Consider the following 14,014-nt stretch of genomic DNA (forward strand, 5'->3'; position numbering starts at 1 on the left):
ATAAAATTTAGAAATTATCTCATCTAGAGAGTAAAGGGGAGGAACACATATTTTTGAGTTGGCAACAAGCTTGGGGAGGAACATGTAGTTAGGGATAAATGGAATTAACCTTTTTTATGCATTGTTATAAGTTAGCTAATGTTTTCCAGGCAACAGTGATAGGTAATTTGTACTTACAGCCATGTACTCCCTTGTTTTAAGTGAACTGTATGTATGTGTTTCTTGAAATGCTGGCATGGTTACTTTTTCCATTATTTCACCCTCATAGGTTACACAGTTAAGTGTACTCCTATAAATTGCATTTACCCAGAACTAGAAAATATTTCAAAATAATTAAACTTCTACTAATATAAATACAGAGTTAGGCTATCTAGTTAGGATATCTAGTTTTTTAAGGACTAGCCATGTGATCTGACATGAAGGAGATAACACCCTAAATCATGAGAACACTGAGTGAGTCAGTGATGAACTTAAGGGCTAAGCAAGAGGAAAAAATTGGGAGACGTTTGTTCCTTCTATTTGTTTAAAATATCACCTCACATAGAAAGTGTCATTTCCTCTAAAAATGTTCTCCCAATGTCCCCAAACAATGACGAAGAACCATAACAATACCCTATAACCTACAAGAAGACAGGCAGTGAATACTTAAGTGAAGTTTTTGAGTAATATCTAAAGAAGTTTTTAGTAAATATACACACATAAAGTAAAAACATAAACTGCCTACAAAAAGATCTTTCAAAACTTAATTTTGTAAAAAGCAAAGTATTTTAAATAAATCTTCAAATATAAATATCTGCAGGTGAAAATACTAAATTCCAATGGCATCTAAAACGTATACATTTTCCTTTATCTTCTGGTATCACATGGAAAGCTTATGAATGGATAAGCACCATGGTCTGACCTAGAAATGAACTGGGGCAAATGTTATGGTAAGAAAAAAAAGCGGGGGCGGGGGGCGCTTCTTTGGTAGCTCGGCTTGTAAAGAATCCGCCGGCAATGCAAGAGACCCGGGGTTTGATTCCTGGGTTGGGAAGATCCCCTGGAGAAGGGAACACCTACCCCACTCCAGTATTCTGGCCTGGAGAATTCCATGGACTATATACTCCACAGGGTCGCAGAGTCAGACACGATGGAGCGACCTTCACTTATGGTAAAAAGACAGGAAAATACAACAGGATTCCATACTATTTAACAGTCAAAATTTTATGTATTTATGCATTGGACTTTAGGTTTCTAGAGGCAAGTACACTCATTCAGTAAATATTTACTGATTGCCTAAGATTTTACTAGGCATTAGTGGAGAAATGTGAGAATACAAAGACAGTTATATTCTCTGCCCTTAAGACATTTACAACTGAGTTGGAGACACATAAATGCATACAAATACATTTTATTGCTATGTAACAACTATGCTAATTCGCTTCTTTGCAACCCCATGGACTTTAGCCCTCCAGGCTCCTCCGTCCATGGGATTCTTCAGGCAACAATACTGGAGTGGGTTGCCGTTTCCTTCTCCAGGGGATCTTCCCAACCCAGGGATCAAACCCGTGTCTCTTACATCTCCTGCAATGGCAAGTTAGCTCTTCACCACTAGTGTCAGCTGGGAAGCTCATATAACAACTATGTGTGTGTTAGTTGCTTAGTTGTGTACAACGCTTTGCAACCCCATAGACTGTAGCCCACCAGGCCCCTCTGTCCATGGGATTCTCCAGGCAAGAATACTGAAGTGGGTTGCCATTTCCTTCTCCAAAAGGAACTATAGAAAGAAAGAAAGTGAAGTCGCTCAGTTGTGTCCGACTCTTTGCGACCCCATGGACTGTAGCCTACCAGGCTCCTCCATCCATGCAATTTCCCAGGCAAGAGTACAAGTGGGTTGCCATTTCCTTCTCCAAATAACAACTATACAATCCTGTTAATATAATCTCTGTAAACAAAAACTGCTTACCCCCCCCCTGTATTTTTAAACTTACTTTTAGAATCACTCATTATATTACTCAATTGGTTCAGATTTTCAATTGAACAGCATGTTGTGGACACCAAGGGAACATCAGACTGCCGAAACATTTAAGGAAAAACAGACATGCCACAACACCAATGCAAGATCACCACAACCTGGCCAGTTGTGAGGAAGGGCCAGTCTCTTTTCTCACTTCCACTATTCTCACATATGGAGAAGTACAATCTGTTTTCCTAACAAACCATGTTTTGTATTTGTCTATGCTCCAAAGTACTTTTCTTCAACCTAATGCCATTTACTTTTATTTCTGGCCCATCTTGAAATAAACATCCTGTATCCTTGATAATCGCGGATTACTATATTGAGAGTCATAACATCACAACAACTTTTTAACAATATTTATTCTACTTTAGATAAGAATCTTTGAAACTGACAAAATAAAATCTCAACAAATTTAACTTTACAAACTAACAATCTTTTTCAGAAGTAGGGACTGGGTTCATTTTCCTTCTTTGCAGTTTTTTTCTATGACTTTGTTAAGCAGAATTACAAATTTTAAAGCATGTTCAAATATAGTATTTGGTATTGAAAACAGCAAAAGCAAAAAAGTCCAGTTCTATACCCTGGATCAGGATCAGTATACATTCTACCCAGCCTGCAATACAGTCTACATTTTCATACATGGAATCCGTTTTGGATGATGGCACTGAAACTCCGTGCAAGTACCTTAAACAACAAACATTCAAATATACTCACAAGCGTTAATACTACTAAGGCAAGAAGTGAAAAAATATATATTCTGTTATCTATTTAACAACAGGTCAGGAAAACTTAAAGAGAAAATAGGTTTTTAGATTAATTCTGAACAGTCAATCAGCAGAACCTTTGCATTCCTAAAGTGTTCTGACCAATTGAGATTTTCGTACCAAAAAACCCAAGATTGTATGACAACCTTGTTTTCAACGTGATTTTAAACAGCATGTTTAGCACCAACAACTTACAAACTACAAACATGAAGATTACAATCTGCAAATGGAATGCTTCCAAAACCTGGTAATCTAGAAACTGACATGTACCTTCCCACTGGAACAACACTGTAATACTATAGCCAGAATTACATGTATTTCCAGAATACATGTACAAACTCTTATTTTAAAAAAATACTCTCAATATACCATCTATCTGCAATGAAAAACAACCAAAACAGTATTATCATAATACTGGTAACAAAAAATGAAAAAGAAAATATTCAGAATTGTAAAGCCATGACTGCCAAACATTGAAATGAGAGAATATGTAAATGACTCAAACAGTGAACAAAACTAGGAATTAGTCAACATTTTTTTTTACAACTCAAAACGACACTATTGGACAGGTGTATAAAAGTATTAAAGCCAAATTTTGACTGACTGAAGGGTAACTCACTATGTCGCCATCTCTCTTCGCCTAATATGCTAAGCAGAGGTAAGCTGCATCTTTTTCATCTGAAAGATAAAAGCCAGAGTCAAAAGCACAAACGCAGAGCAAAGGAGAAAAGTGGGAGCCGACTGGAAGGTAATCTGGGCACTTTGAGGACAGGGCGGCCATCCTTAGCTCCAGAGGCCTGCATAGTTTCCACGGAGGCCTGAAGGGAGAGGGCCGCCAGCGACGAAGAGCTTCATCTCCGGCCAGTTGTAGCAGTGGGTGTAGAGCGCGTTGGGCAACTCGCCGAAGGCACCGAAGTAGTTCATCCGCAGGTCATCTTGGCTGAGCCAGCCTCTGCCACAAATCAGTCTGAACCTCCTCCCTGTGGGCCGCGGAGAGGAGTACGGGCTGACCGTGATCTTCTCCTCCAGGAACTTCTGCGCACGGATGTCATAGAAGAGCAGAGAGCCGTGGCCGGTGCCCACGGTGATGATGTGCTCATAGAAGCTCAGGGAGCGCACACCCGTGCCGCCCTCGCGGGAGCACAGGTGCCGGACGCTCTGGTGACCCTGGCGCAGATCCAGGAAAGAGACATGCGACTGGGAGCCCACCGCATACAGGGACAACTCATCGCAGTAGGTCAGGCATACATTCTCTCGGCAGTAAGGCAGCCTGATGGACAGCAGCCTGGACAGGGTATTCCGGGCTTTCCACAGGTGGAAGTAGCCATCCATGGTCACGGCTCCCAGCTCCTGCCTCTTGGCGCTGAAGGCCACGGCCCTCACCTTGCAGTTACCTGGGTTGGTTCCGGCCCTGGGGACATCCTCCACTTCCGCGGGACGGATGTGGCCATACACGGGGAGCCCTGCGTCGCTGTGCCAGGCGATGCTGCTCCGGAATATGTCGGGGTCTATCTTCCAGACGCCCAAGGTGCCGTCGCGGGAGCCGCTCACCACCACCGTGTCGCTCATCCAGGCGAGGGCGAAGATCCAGTCCTTGTGGCCGTGGCGGTCGCCCAGGCACAGGGGATCCAGCGTTGGCAACCGGTAGATGGCCAGGCTGTTGGGGTTCTCGCCCCCGGTGGCCAGCAGCGTCTTGGAGGGATTCAGCTGGACGGCATGGATGCCGCAGCCCGGCTGGGCGCGGGCCGGCGGGGGCCGACGATCCCGCATGAGCGGGATGCGCGTTATCTGGCCCGACTGCACGTCCACCACGAAGAGCGTGTTGCACTTGGTACCGCACACCACCTGCTTGGCGTTCAGCCACTGCGACGCGAACACCTTGTCGACGGTGCCCAAGGGCAGCTCGCGCTCCCGCAGCAGCTCTGGCAGCTTCCGCACCGCGAAGCCACGCAGCTCGCTATCGAAGCCCGGGAACCCGGCGCGGCCCCGCGCGCCCACCTCGCGCCCCTTCAGGTAGTTCACCAGCGAGCGCCGCACCACCATCCGCCTGGGCTTCTTGGGCGGCTGCGGGCCGTCTGCGTCCACCGCCGCCGAGCCCGCGGCGGCCTCCTGGGGCGCGGGCGCTTCCCGTTTCCTGTTACCTGGTTGCTGCGGGGCCATGCCGGGCGGCGGGCGGGTGGCGGCGTGGGAAGACAGGGCTGCGAGCGTGGGAAGCACAGGGCTGGCGAGCCTGGCGAGGAGAGGCGGACGGGCGAGCGGAGCGCGGGGCGGCGCGCTGCAGCGAGGGCGGCGGCGATGCAGATCCAGGCGAGGGCGGGAAGTGCGGGGCGGCGAGGGCTGCGGGAGCGAAGTCGACGTGGGACGAGGACTACGCAGGGGGCGAGCACGAGGGGGCGGAGGCGGCGGGAGGGGCGGGCGTGGGGGGCTGGGTAGCAACCGCCGGCCTGGGAGGGGTCGGAAGGGGGGTGGATGGAGCCTGGGGGGAAATGCACCAAGAACCAGCGCTCCTGGATTCCCGAGGGGGCGGGGAGGGGGGTGCGCTCGGAGGAGGTGGAAGGAGCCAGCTGGGGGCTGGTGCGAGGGAAGGCGCTTCCCCTGTGGGGTTGGGTGAGATGAGCCTGGGATGTGCTGGGGTCCTTGCTTCAGGACCCCCGCTCCAGGACCCTAAGCTGGCCAAGTGCGCCTGTCCTGAATCCCCACTAAATAATACGGGGTGTTTTGCCATGCATCGGACAGCAGCCAATCAGCCCCTCTGCTGGAACCTAGACAGACTCAACCAAATATATGTGCGTGTGTGTTTATATCTATATCTATATTTATTTATTTCCCTCCTCAAATTGAGGTCTGGGCTCCTGCACTGCAGTGGTCTAAAGGATACCTGCAGATCCCCACACTCTGGCTAGGGTGATGTCTAAGACACCTCGGTCGGGCACAGCCTTGGGAACCCAGCAGGCTGTGTGCTCACTTGGAGGATGGAGTGTTCCTTGGAGGTGCCGGATTGCATGGTAACTCAGAACCCGGAAAATGTGGAGAGGAATAGGCAAGGGGAGGGGCAGCTCCCTTCCTGCACTTAGGTGCTGTTCTCAACTCTCAGTTCCAGAGGCCGGTGCTTGGGCATAGTCCCCTGGGGCTTTGAGGAGAGGTCCTGCGGGGTGGGCAAGATTTTCACAAGCAAACATGAAGATAAAGAGCATTCGGGGTGGAGGCAACAACAAGGACGAATGAGAATATAAGTGTCCAGAGCGAAGGCTTATTCTCAAGAGGTGGGTGTTCCATACTTTTCTTGGCCTCATCAGAGCAGCCAGTCCCCTGGCAGGCTCCTACGCAGGCAGGCTCAATTCGTTTACACGGTTAAAAACATGGCGCCTGGAAGCTGGTGGTTCGTAGCCATTCTGCACAAACACCCCTCCTAACAAAAGTATCAATACACTTGCTGCCTGGGGGGAGGGGGGATACACGGGGAGATGGATTTGCTTGTCTGACCTATCAGGGGAGCCCGTGGGGGCTACTTTGTTGCTGCTTCCACCTCCCTTCGCCTGCCGTGTGTGTTTAGTTTTCATCCTGCTCACCTCACTTCTTTTGCAATGTTATCTCAAACTCGCAAGTTCCAAGTACAAACCATGGGTCCTTTCCACCACTGTAGTCCATCCAGCTGCTGCATTCCAGTGTTCCCCAACACTCCCCCACACCCCAGTTCTGATTATTTCCCCCATATTATTCATCTCATAGCAACACATGTCCCTTGCATGGGCTGGTGGTGGTGAAAATGAAAGCAGGGACTGCTTTATAGAGACAGCTGCGTTTTTGTATCTACAGGTGTGGGTGCGGGGAACGAACATTTCAGAAAGAAGTAACCATGTGTGAAATGGCACAGAAAGTGTAGAGAACTGGCTCACAAACTTTTAGTGTACGTGATAATGGTAGAGGCAGCTTACTAAATATACACGTTGTGTTCCTCAGTCCCTAAGTTGTGTACTACTCTTTGCGACCCCGTAGACTGCAGCACACCAGGCTTCTCTGCCCTCCACTGTCTCCCAGAGTTTGCTCAAGTTCATATCCATTGAGTCTGTGCTGCTGTCTAACCATCTCATCCTCTGCAGTCCCGTTCTCTTCTTGCCCTCAATCTTTCCCAGCATCAGGCCCTTTTACAATGAGTCAGCTCTTCATAGCAGGTGGCAAGAGTACTAGAACTTCAGCTCAGTTTCAGTCCTTCCAGTGAACATTCAGGATTGATTTCCTTTAGGATTGACTGGTTTGATCTCCTTGCTCTCAAGAGTTTTCTCTAGCACCGCAGTTCAAAAACATCAATTCTTCGGTGCTCTCTTCTTTATAGGCCAACTCTCACATCCATACCTGAGTACTGGAAAAACCATAGCTTTGACTAGATGGACCTTTGTTGGCAAAGTAATGTCTCTGCTTTTGTGTGTGTGTGTGTGTGTGTGTGTGTGTGTGTGTGTGTGTGTGTGTGTGCGCGCGCTTGTCTCTGCTTTTTAATACGCTATCTAGGTTGGTCATAGCTTTCCTTCCAAGGAGCAAGAGTCTTAATTTCATGGCTGCAGTCACCGTCTGCAGTGGTTTTGGAGCTCAAGAAAATAAAATCTGTCACTATTTCTACTTTTTCTTCTTTTAGTTGCCATGAAGTGGTGGGACCAGATGCCATGATCTTAGTTTTTTGAATGCTGAGTTTCAAACCAGCCTTTTCACTCTCACCAAGAGGAGCTTTAGTCCTCTTCACTTTCTGCCATTAGAGTGGTATCATGTGCATATCTGAGGTTGTTGATATTTCTTCCCTCCCTCCTTCCATCTCCCCACTTCCCTCCCTCCCTTGATTCCAGCTTGTGGTTTATCCAGCCCAGCATTTTGCATGATCTACTCTGCATATAAGTTAAATAAACAGGGCGACAATATACAGCCTTGTCATAACTCCTTTTCCAATTTGGAGCCAGTTCATTGTTGCATGTCCAGTTCTAGCTGTTGCTTCTTGACCTACATACAGGTTTCTCAGGAGACAGGTAAAGTGGTCTGGTACTCCCATCTCTTTAAGAATTTTCTACAGTTGTGATCCATGCAGTAAAGGCTTTAGTGTAGTCAATGAAGCAGTAGTAGAAGCTCCTTTGCTTTCTCCATGATCCAACAAATGTTGGCAATTTGATCTCTGGTTCCTCTGCCTTTTCGAAATCAAGCTTGTACATCCAGAAGTTCTCGGTTCATGTACTACTGAAACCTAGCTTGAAGAGATTTGAGCATTACCTTGCTAGCATGTGAAATGAGCACAATTGTGTGGAAGTTTGAACATTCTTTGACATGGCACTTCTTTGGGATTGGAATGAAAACTGACCTTTTCTAGTCCTGTGGCCACTGATGAGTTTTCCAAATTTGCTGACGTATTTAGTGCAACACTTAAACAGTATTGTCTGTTAAGATTTTAAATAGCTTAGCTGGAATTCCGTCCCCTCCACTAGCTTCCTTTATAGTAATGATAAATACATTAATCAAAAGACAAAGATTGGCAGAATGAATTAAAAAGAAAACATGATTCAAAAATATGATTTCTATAAGTAACTCCCTTCAAATATGACATCAATAGATTGAAAATAAAAAGAAAAATAATACAAGCATTAATCATAAAAATTAGGAGAAGCTGTATTAACATCAGAAAAAGTAAACTTCAGTGTTGAGAAAATTACTAAAGACAAAGAGAGTCATTATATAATGCTAGAAGGATCAATCCACGAAGAAGGCATTACAATCCTAAATTTGTAAGTGCCAAACAAGAGCGACTCCATGATTAAGTTGGATTTACTCCAGGTATGCAAGTCTGGTTTGACATCTGAAAATCTGTACAAACCAACGTGTCAAAAGTACAATGAAAAAAACCATATAATCATATCAACTGACAGAAAAAACAGTTGACCAAATCCAATCCCCATTCATGATAAAAACTCTCAGCAAACTTAGAATAGAAAAGAACTTCTTCAACTTAGTAAAGAACATTTATAAAAACCTACAGCAAGCATCCTATTGAAAGGTGAGAAGCTAGATGCTTTACCTCTAAGAAAAGAAACAAGGCGAGGGTTTCTGGTTTCATCACTTTAATCCAGTATAGTATTAGAATTTCTACCCAGTTTAATAAGGCAAGATAAATAAAAGGCCTAAAAATTGGAAATAAGTAAATAAATGTGTTCCTATTTGCAGATGAAATGATTGTGTATGTAGAAAGTCCTAAGGAATCTACAAGAAGAAATTCCTAGAACTGATAAGTGAATTCAGCAAGGTTGTAGGATTCTCAGAATTCGGTTATATTTATATATACCAACAACTAACATATAACAACCAAAATTAAGAACACAATACCATTTAAAATCATACAGATAAAATGAAATATTTACATATAAACATCAAAATATGTATAGGATGTATGGTTAAAAAGACAAAATACTAATGCATGAAATGAGTTAAGATACATGATATGTTTATATTTTTGAAGATGCAACATTGTACAGATGTCAATACTCCAGAAACTTATCTGCACTTGTAATGCAATTTCTATCAAAATCTCAGCAAGGTATTTTTGGAGACATAAACAAACTTGTTCTAAAATCTGTATGGAAAGGCACAGTCCCTATAAAACAATCTTGAATGCAAGAGAAAAGTAAGAGGAATCACTCTACATATCTACAGTAATCAAGATAGTATGATATTAGCAGAACTATAGACACAGCAAACAGAACAAAGAACACAGAAATACACACACCAAATATGTTAATCCATGTTGTTTCCAGACTTTGGAGCCAAAGTCTAGAAACAACATGGATTAGATATTGCCCTTCATTAGATGGATGGTTAAACAAACTGTAGTACATCTATATCATGGATAATGACTCAGCAGTACAAAAAGTATAGACTACTGATACATGCTCTAACTTGAATGAATCTTTTTTAGAAGTTGAATTTTATATTGAAAAAAAATTTAGATATTTTTATGTGGTTCAGAATAAGGGAACAATGAACAGTGTTTAGGTGAAAGAGGTTCAGTTTTTTAACTTTTTATTTTGTATTGGAGTACAGCTGATTAACAATGTTGTGATAGTTTCAGGCAGACAGCGAAGGACTCAACTATACATATACATGTAAAGGAAGAATATTGAGGGAATTATATTGGATGAAGAAAACAAATGTCAGAAGGTTAAAAACCTTCCATTTGCATAACATTTTTGAAATGGCCAATTTATAGAAATAGACAAATTAGTTACCAGGCGTTAAATGAAGTGGAAGTTGGGAGTAAAGTGGCTGTGTCCATAACAGGTCAGCAATAGGTATCACTGTAGTGATGGAAATGTTTTAAATCGTCACTGTCAATGCCAATATTCTGGTACCGATATTCTACTAGAGTTTCTCATTGGAGCAAACTGGCTAAAGTATAGACTGAATCTCTGTGTTATTTCTTACCATTGCATGTGAATCTACAATTATCTCAAAATAAAAATTTAAAAATCATGAGAAAATAAATCATGGAATGTATAAAGATACTGAAAATTTGTTAAGATAGAAAATTTTTAAAAGAAACTATCAGCATTCCTTTGTCAATAGGTCTAACGCTGACCTATAGTCAAAGCTATGGTTTTTCCAGTAGTCATGTACAGATGTGAGAGTTGAACCATAAAGAAGACTGAGTGCCAAAGAATTGATGCTTTTGAACTGTAGTGCTGGGAAAGACTCTTGAGAGTCCCTTGGTCAGCAAGGAGATCAAAGCAGTCAATCCTAAAGGAAATTAACCCTGAATATTCATTGGAAAGACTGATGCTGAAGCTGAAGCTCCAATATTTTGGCTACCTGATGCGAAGAGCCAACTTACTGGAAAAGACCCTGATGCTGGGGAAGATTGAGGGCAGAAGGAGAAGGGGACAACAGAGGATGAGATGGTTGGACAGCATCACTGACTCAATGGACATGGGTTTGAGTAAACTCCAGGAGATAGTGAAGGACAGGGAAACCCTGTGTGCTGCAGTCCATAGGGTCACAAAGAGTCAAACAAGACTGAGCAACTGAACAGCAACTAACACTGACACATTGGACTCTGCTTACAATTGTGCAGCCTGGCCTCTTGACTTGACAGAGGCCTTTAGAACATTTGGGGGCTAGGGCAGGGGAAAACATAGTCAGATGCCACTCTCTCTCTTGGGTAGCTCTCACCTCACTGTGCACAACTGTCAGGCACCTGATAGAATTGAGCAGAAAGGAAACATTTAGCATTGCAGACTCCCCTCCCCCCATAAATGTACCCAAGGAGGCTGCAACCTAACAACCTCAGTGAGGTCCTGGAATCAGGATTCTTTCAGAGAATGGTCAAACTTCCTTCTAACTGTGCAGGTTAGATGATTGAGGTTAATATACTGACCAGCTGCTTCTTTAGTAGGTCCAAATGAAGTGTTTAAAAGAGTGCTTTCTCACCCCTTACCAGGACTTCCAGTAGTAGGCAGAAGACTTCCCACAATTAAAAAAAAATCCAAGAAGACTTGTCTGCTTATTTGAATATGATATACACAAAATACTATGCCCATATATTTTATACTTTCTTGAGGAGATGTAAAAGAGATTTAATGGATTAATGCAATGCAGATGTATCCTAGAATTTTAGTATGAGGTACCTGGAGTTTACCTGTGTATGGTGAATGATGATACGATGATAATGATATGAAAGGGAGATGATATGGGGGAAGGAGAGAGAAAGAGATAGGGATGGGGCAAGCAAAAAGGAAAGACACAAATACCCTCCAAACTCAGCATATATGATATGATTACATATTTACATTTATTTAAAATTGCATATCTGTATGTATAAACATAATTTTTAAATAATAGACAAATTTACTGTTTTATATTTTCTTTGGTACCTCAATTTATAGTCTTGTACTCACTGCTTAGAGATGTCGTCTAGTGGACTGTTATTTGCTGATTAATAAGACAAGTACTGTGTTAAGTGCTTCACATAAATTATTTCATTTAATACCTACTACAACAACTGGAGCCCTGGATTATCTCTCCCATTGAACATATTAGGAATGTTCAGTTCAGTTCAGTCACTCAGTTGTGTCTGACTCTTTGTGACTCCATGAACCACAGCACGCCAGGCCTCCCTGTCCATCACCAAGACTCCCGGGGTACACACAAACCCATGGCCATCAAGTCGGTGACATCATCCAACCATGTCATCCTCTGTTGTCCCCTTTTCCTCCTGCCCTCAATCTTTCCCAGCATCGGGGGCTTCTCAAATGAGTCAGCTGTTCACATCAGGTGGCCAAAGAATTGGAGTTTCAGCTCCAATATCAGTCCTTCCAATGAACACCCAGGACTGATCTCCTTTAGGATGGACTGGTTGGATATCCTTGCAGTCTAAGGGACTCTCAAGAGTCTTCTCCAACACCACAGTTCAAAAGCATCAATGCTTTAGCTCTCAGCTTTTAGAGTCCAACTCACACATACATACATGACCACTGGAAAAACCATAGCCTTGACTAGACAGACCTTTGTTAGCAAAGTAATGTCTCTGCTTTTTAATATGCTCTCTAGGTTGGTCGTAACTTTCCTTCCAAGGAGTAAGTGTCTTTTAATTTCATGGCTGCAGTCACCATCTGCAGTGATTTTGGAGCCCAGAAAAATGAAGTCTGACACTGTTTCCACTGTTTCCCCATCTAGTTGCCGTGAAGTGATGGGACCAGATGCCATGATCTTAGTTTTCTGAATGTTGAGCTTTAAGCCAACTTTTTCGCTCTCCTCTTTCACTTTCATCAAGAGGCTCTTTTGTTCTTCTTCACTTTCTGCCATAAGGGTGGTGTCATCTGCATATCTGAGGTTATTGATATTTCTCCTGGCAATCTAGATTCCAGCTTGTGCTTCCTCCAGCCCAGCGTTTCTCATGATGTACTCTGCATATAAGTTAAATAAGCAGGGTGACAATATACAGCCTTGACGTACTCCTTTTCCTATTTGAAACCAGTCTATTTTTCCATGTCCAGTTCTAACTGTTGCTTCCTGACCTGCATACAGATTTCTCAAGAGGCAGGTCAGGTGGTCTGGTATTCCTATCTCTTTCTGAATTTTCCAGTTTATTGTGATCTACACAGTCAAAGGCTTTGGCATAGTCAGTAAAGCAGAAATAGATGTTTTTCTGGAACTCTCTTGCTTTTTTATGATCCAGTGGATGTTGGCAATTTGATCTCTGGTTCCTCTGCCTTTTCTAAAACCAACTTGAACATCTGGAAGTTCACGGTTCATGTATTGCTGAAGCCTGGTTCGGAGAATTTTGAGCATTACTTTTACTAGTGTGTGAGATGAGTGCAATTGTATTAGGAATGGAAGTATTAGGAATGGAAGTACAGTAAATTTAAGATAACTCATCAAATTCATATAGCTAGTACGTGAAAGAGCCTGGATTGGCATGTATCTTGGCTTGCTTCCCATGACCATGCACAGGCTATAGTATGTATTCTGTATTGAACTTTTGCTTATAAAAGCAAGTGATACAGTGAGGCTTTGTCTTATTTCTTTGAAGATTAAGAAGTACTGCTCTTATTTTTAAGGTAGAACGTAGGAATAAAAGCTAAATGTATAACTCGGCCAAAAGACTTGTATCACTTATTGAGAACCGTTAGGATAAAGTTAAAATATATTGAATTCTTTTCCAAGTGTCTGGTTCCCCTTGCTGAGAGTTTTTAGGACATGTGAAGTCAGTCCTGATCATTTCAAAAATCTAAAAGACAGCACAATTATCAGTTTCAAAAAAGTAAGAAGGAAAAAGAAATATGTAATATTTCAGTATTATTTTCCATATACAACAGTATCCCCTTAGGCAGAGGGCATACATTCCAAGACCCGCAGTGCCTGAAACTGCAGATAGTACCAAACTCTATATATACTATGTTTTTCTATACATACATATCTGTGATAAAGTTTCATTTATAAATTAAGCACAGTAAGAGAATATCCAACCTGCCAGCATTACTACTTTTGTGATTTGGGGCCATTACTAAATAAAATAAAGGTTGCTGCACTGCAGTACTGTGACAGGTGATCTGGTAAGTTAGATGGCCACTAAGCAACTAACAGATGGGATAAGCTGGACAAAGGGATGATTCATGTCTTGGGCAGGATGGGGATAGATAGCACAAGATTTCATTACATTACTCAGAATGGTATGCAATTTAAAATTTATGAATTATTTCTGGAATATTCTGTTTAATATTTTCAGATC

General features: G+C 43.0%; 1 protein-coding gene across 1 annotated transcript; it reads right to left on the minus strand.

The window, feature by feature from the left end:
* Positions 1 to 2,340: 2,340 nt before the first annotated feature.
* LOC122689816 (DDB1- and CUL4-associated factor 12-like protein 2) lies at positions 2,341 to 5,066 on the minus strand. The gene has a single exon (XM_043896571.1). It carries the CDS (start codon positions 4,921 to 4,923, stop codon positions 3,547 to 3,549), a length of 1,377 nt encoding a protein of 458 aa, XP_043752506.1. The 5' UTR covers positions 4,924 to 5,066; the 3' UTR covers positions 2,341 to 3,546.
* Between the last annotated feature and the right edge of the window lie 8,948 nt (positions 5,067 to 14,014).

Source organism: Cervus elaphus, chromosome X, assembly GCF_910594005.1.
Source record: "Cervus elaphus chromosome X, mCerEla1.1, whole genome shotgun sequence".
Classification (NCBI taxonomy): Eukaryota; Metazoa; Chordata; class Mammalia; order Artiodactyla; family Cervidae; genus Cervus; species Cervus elaphus.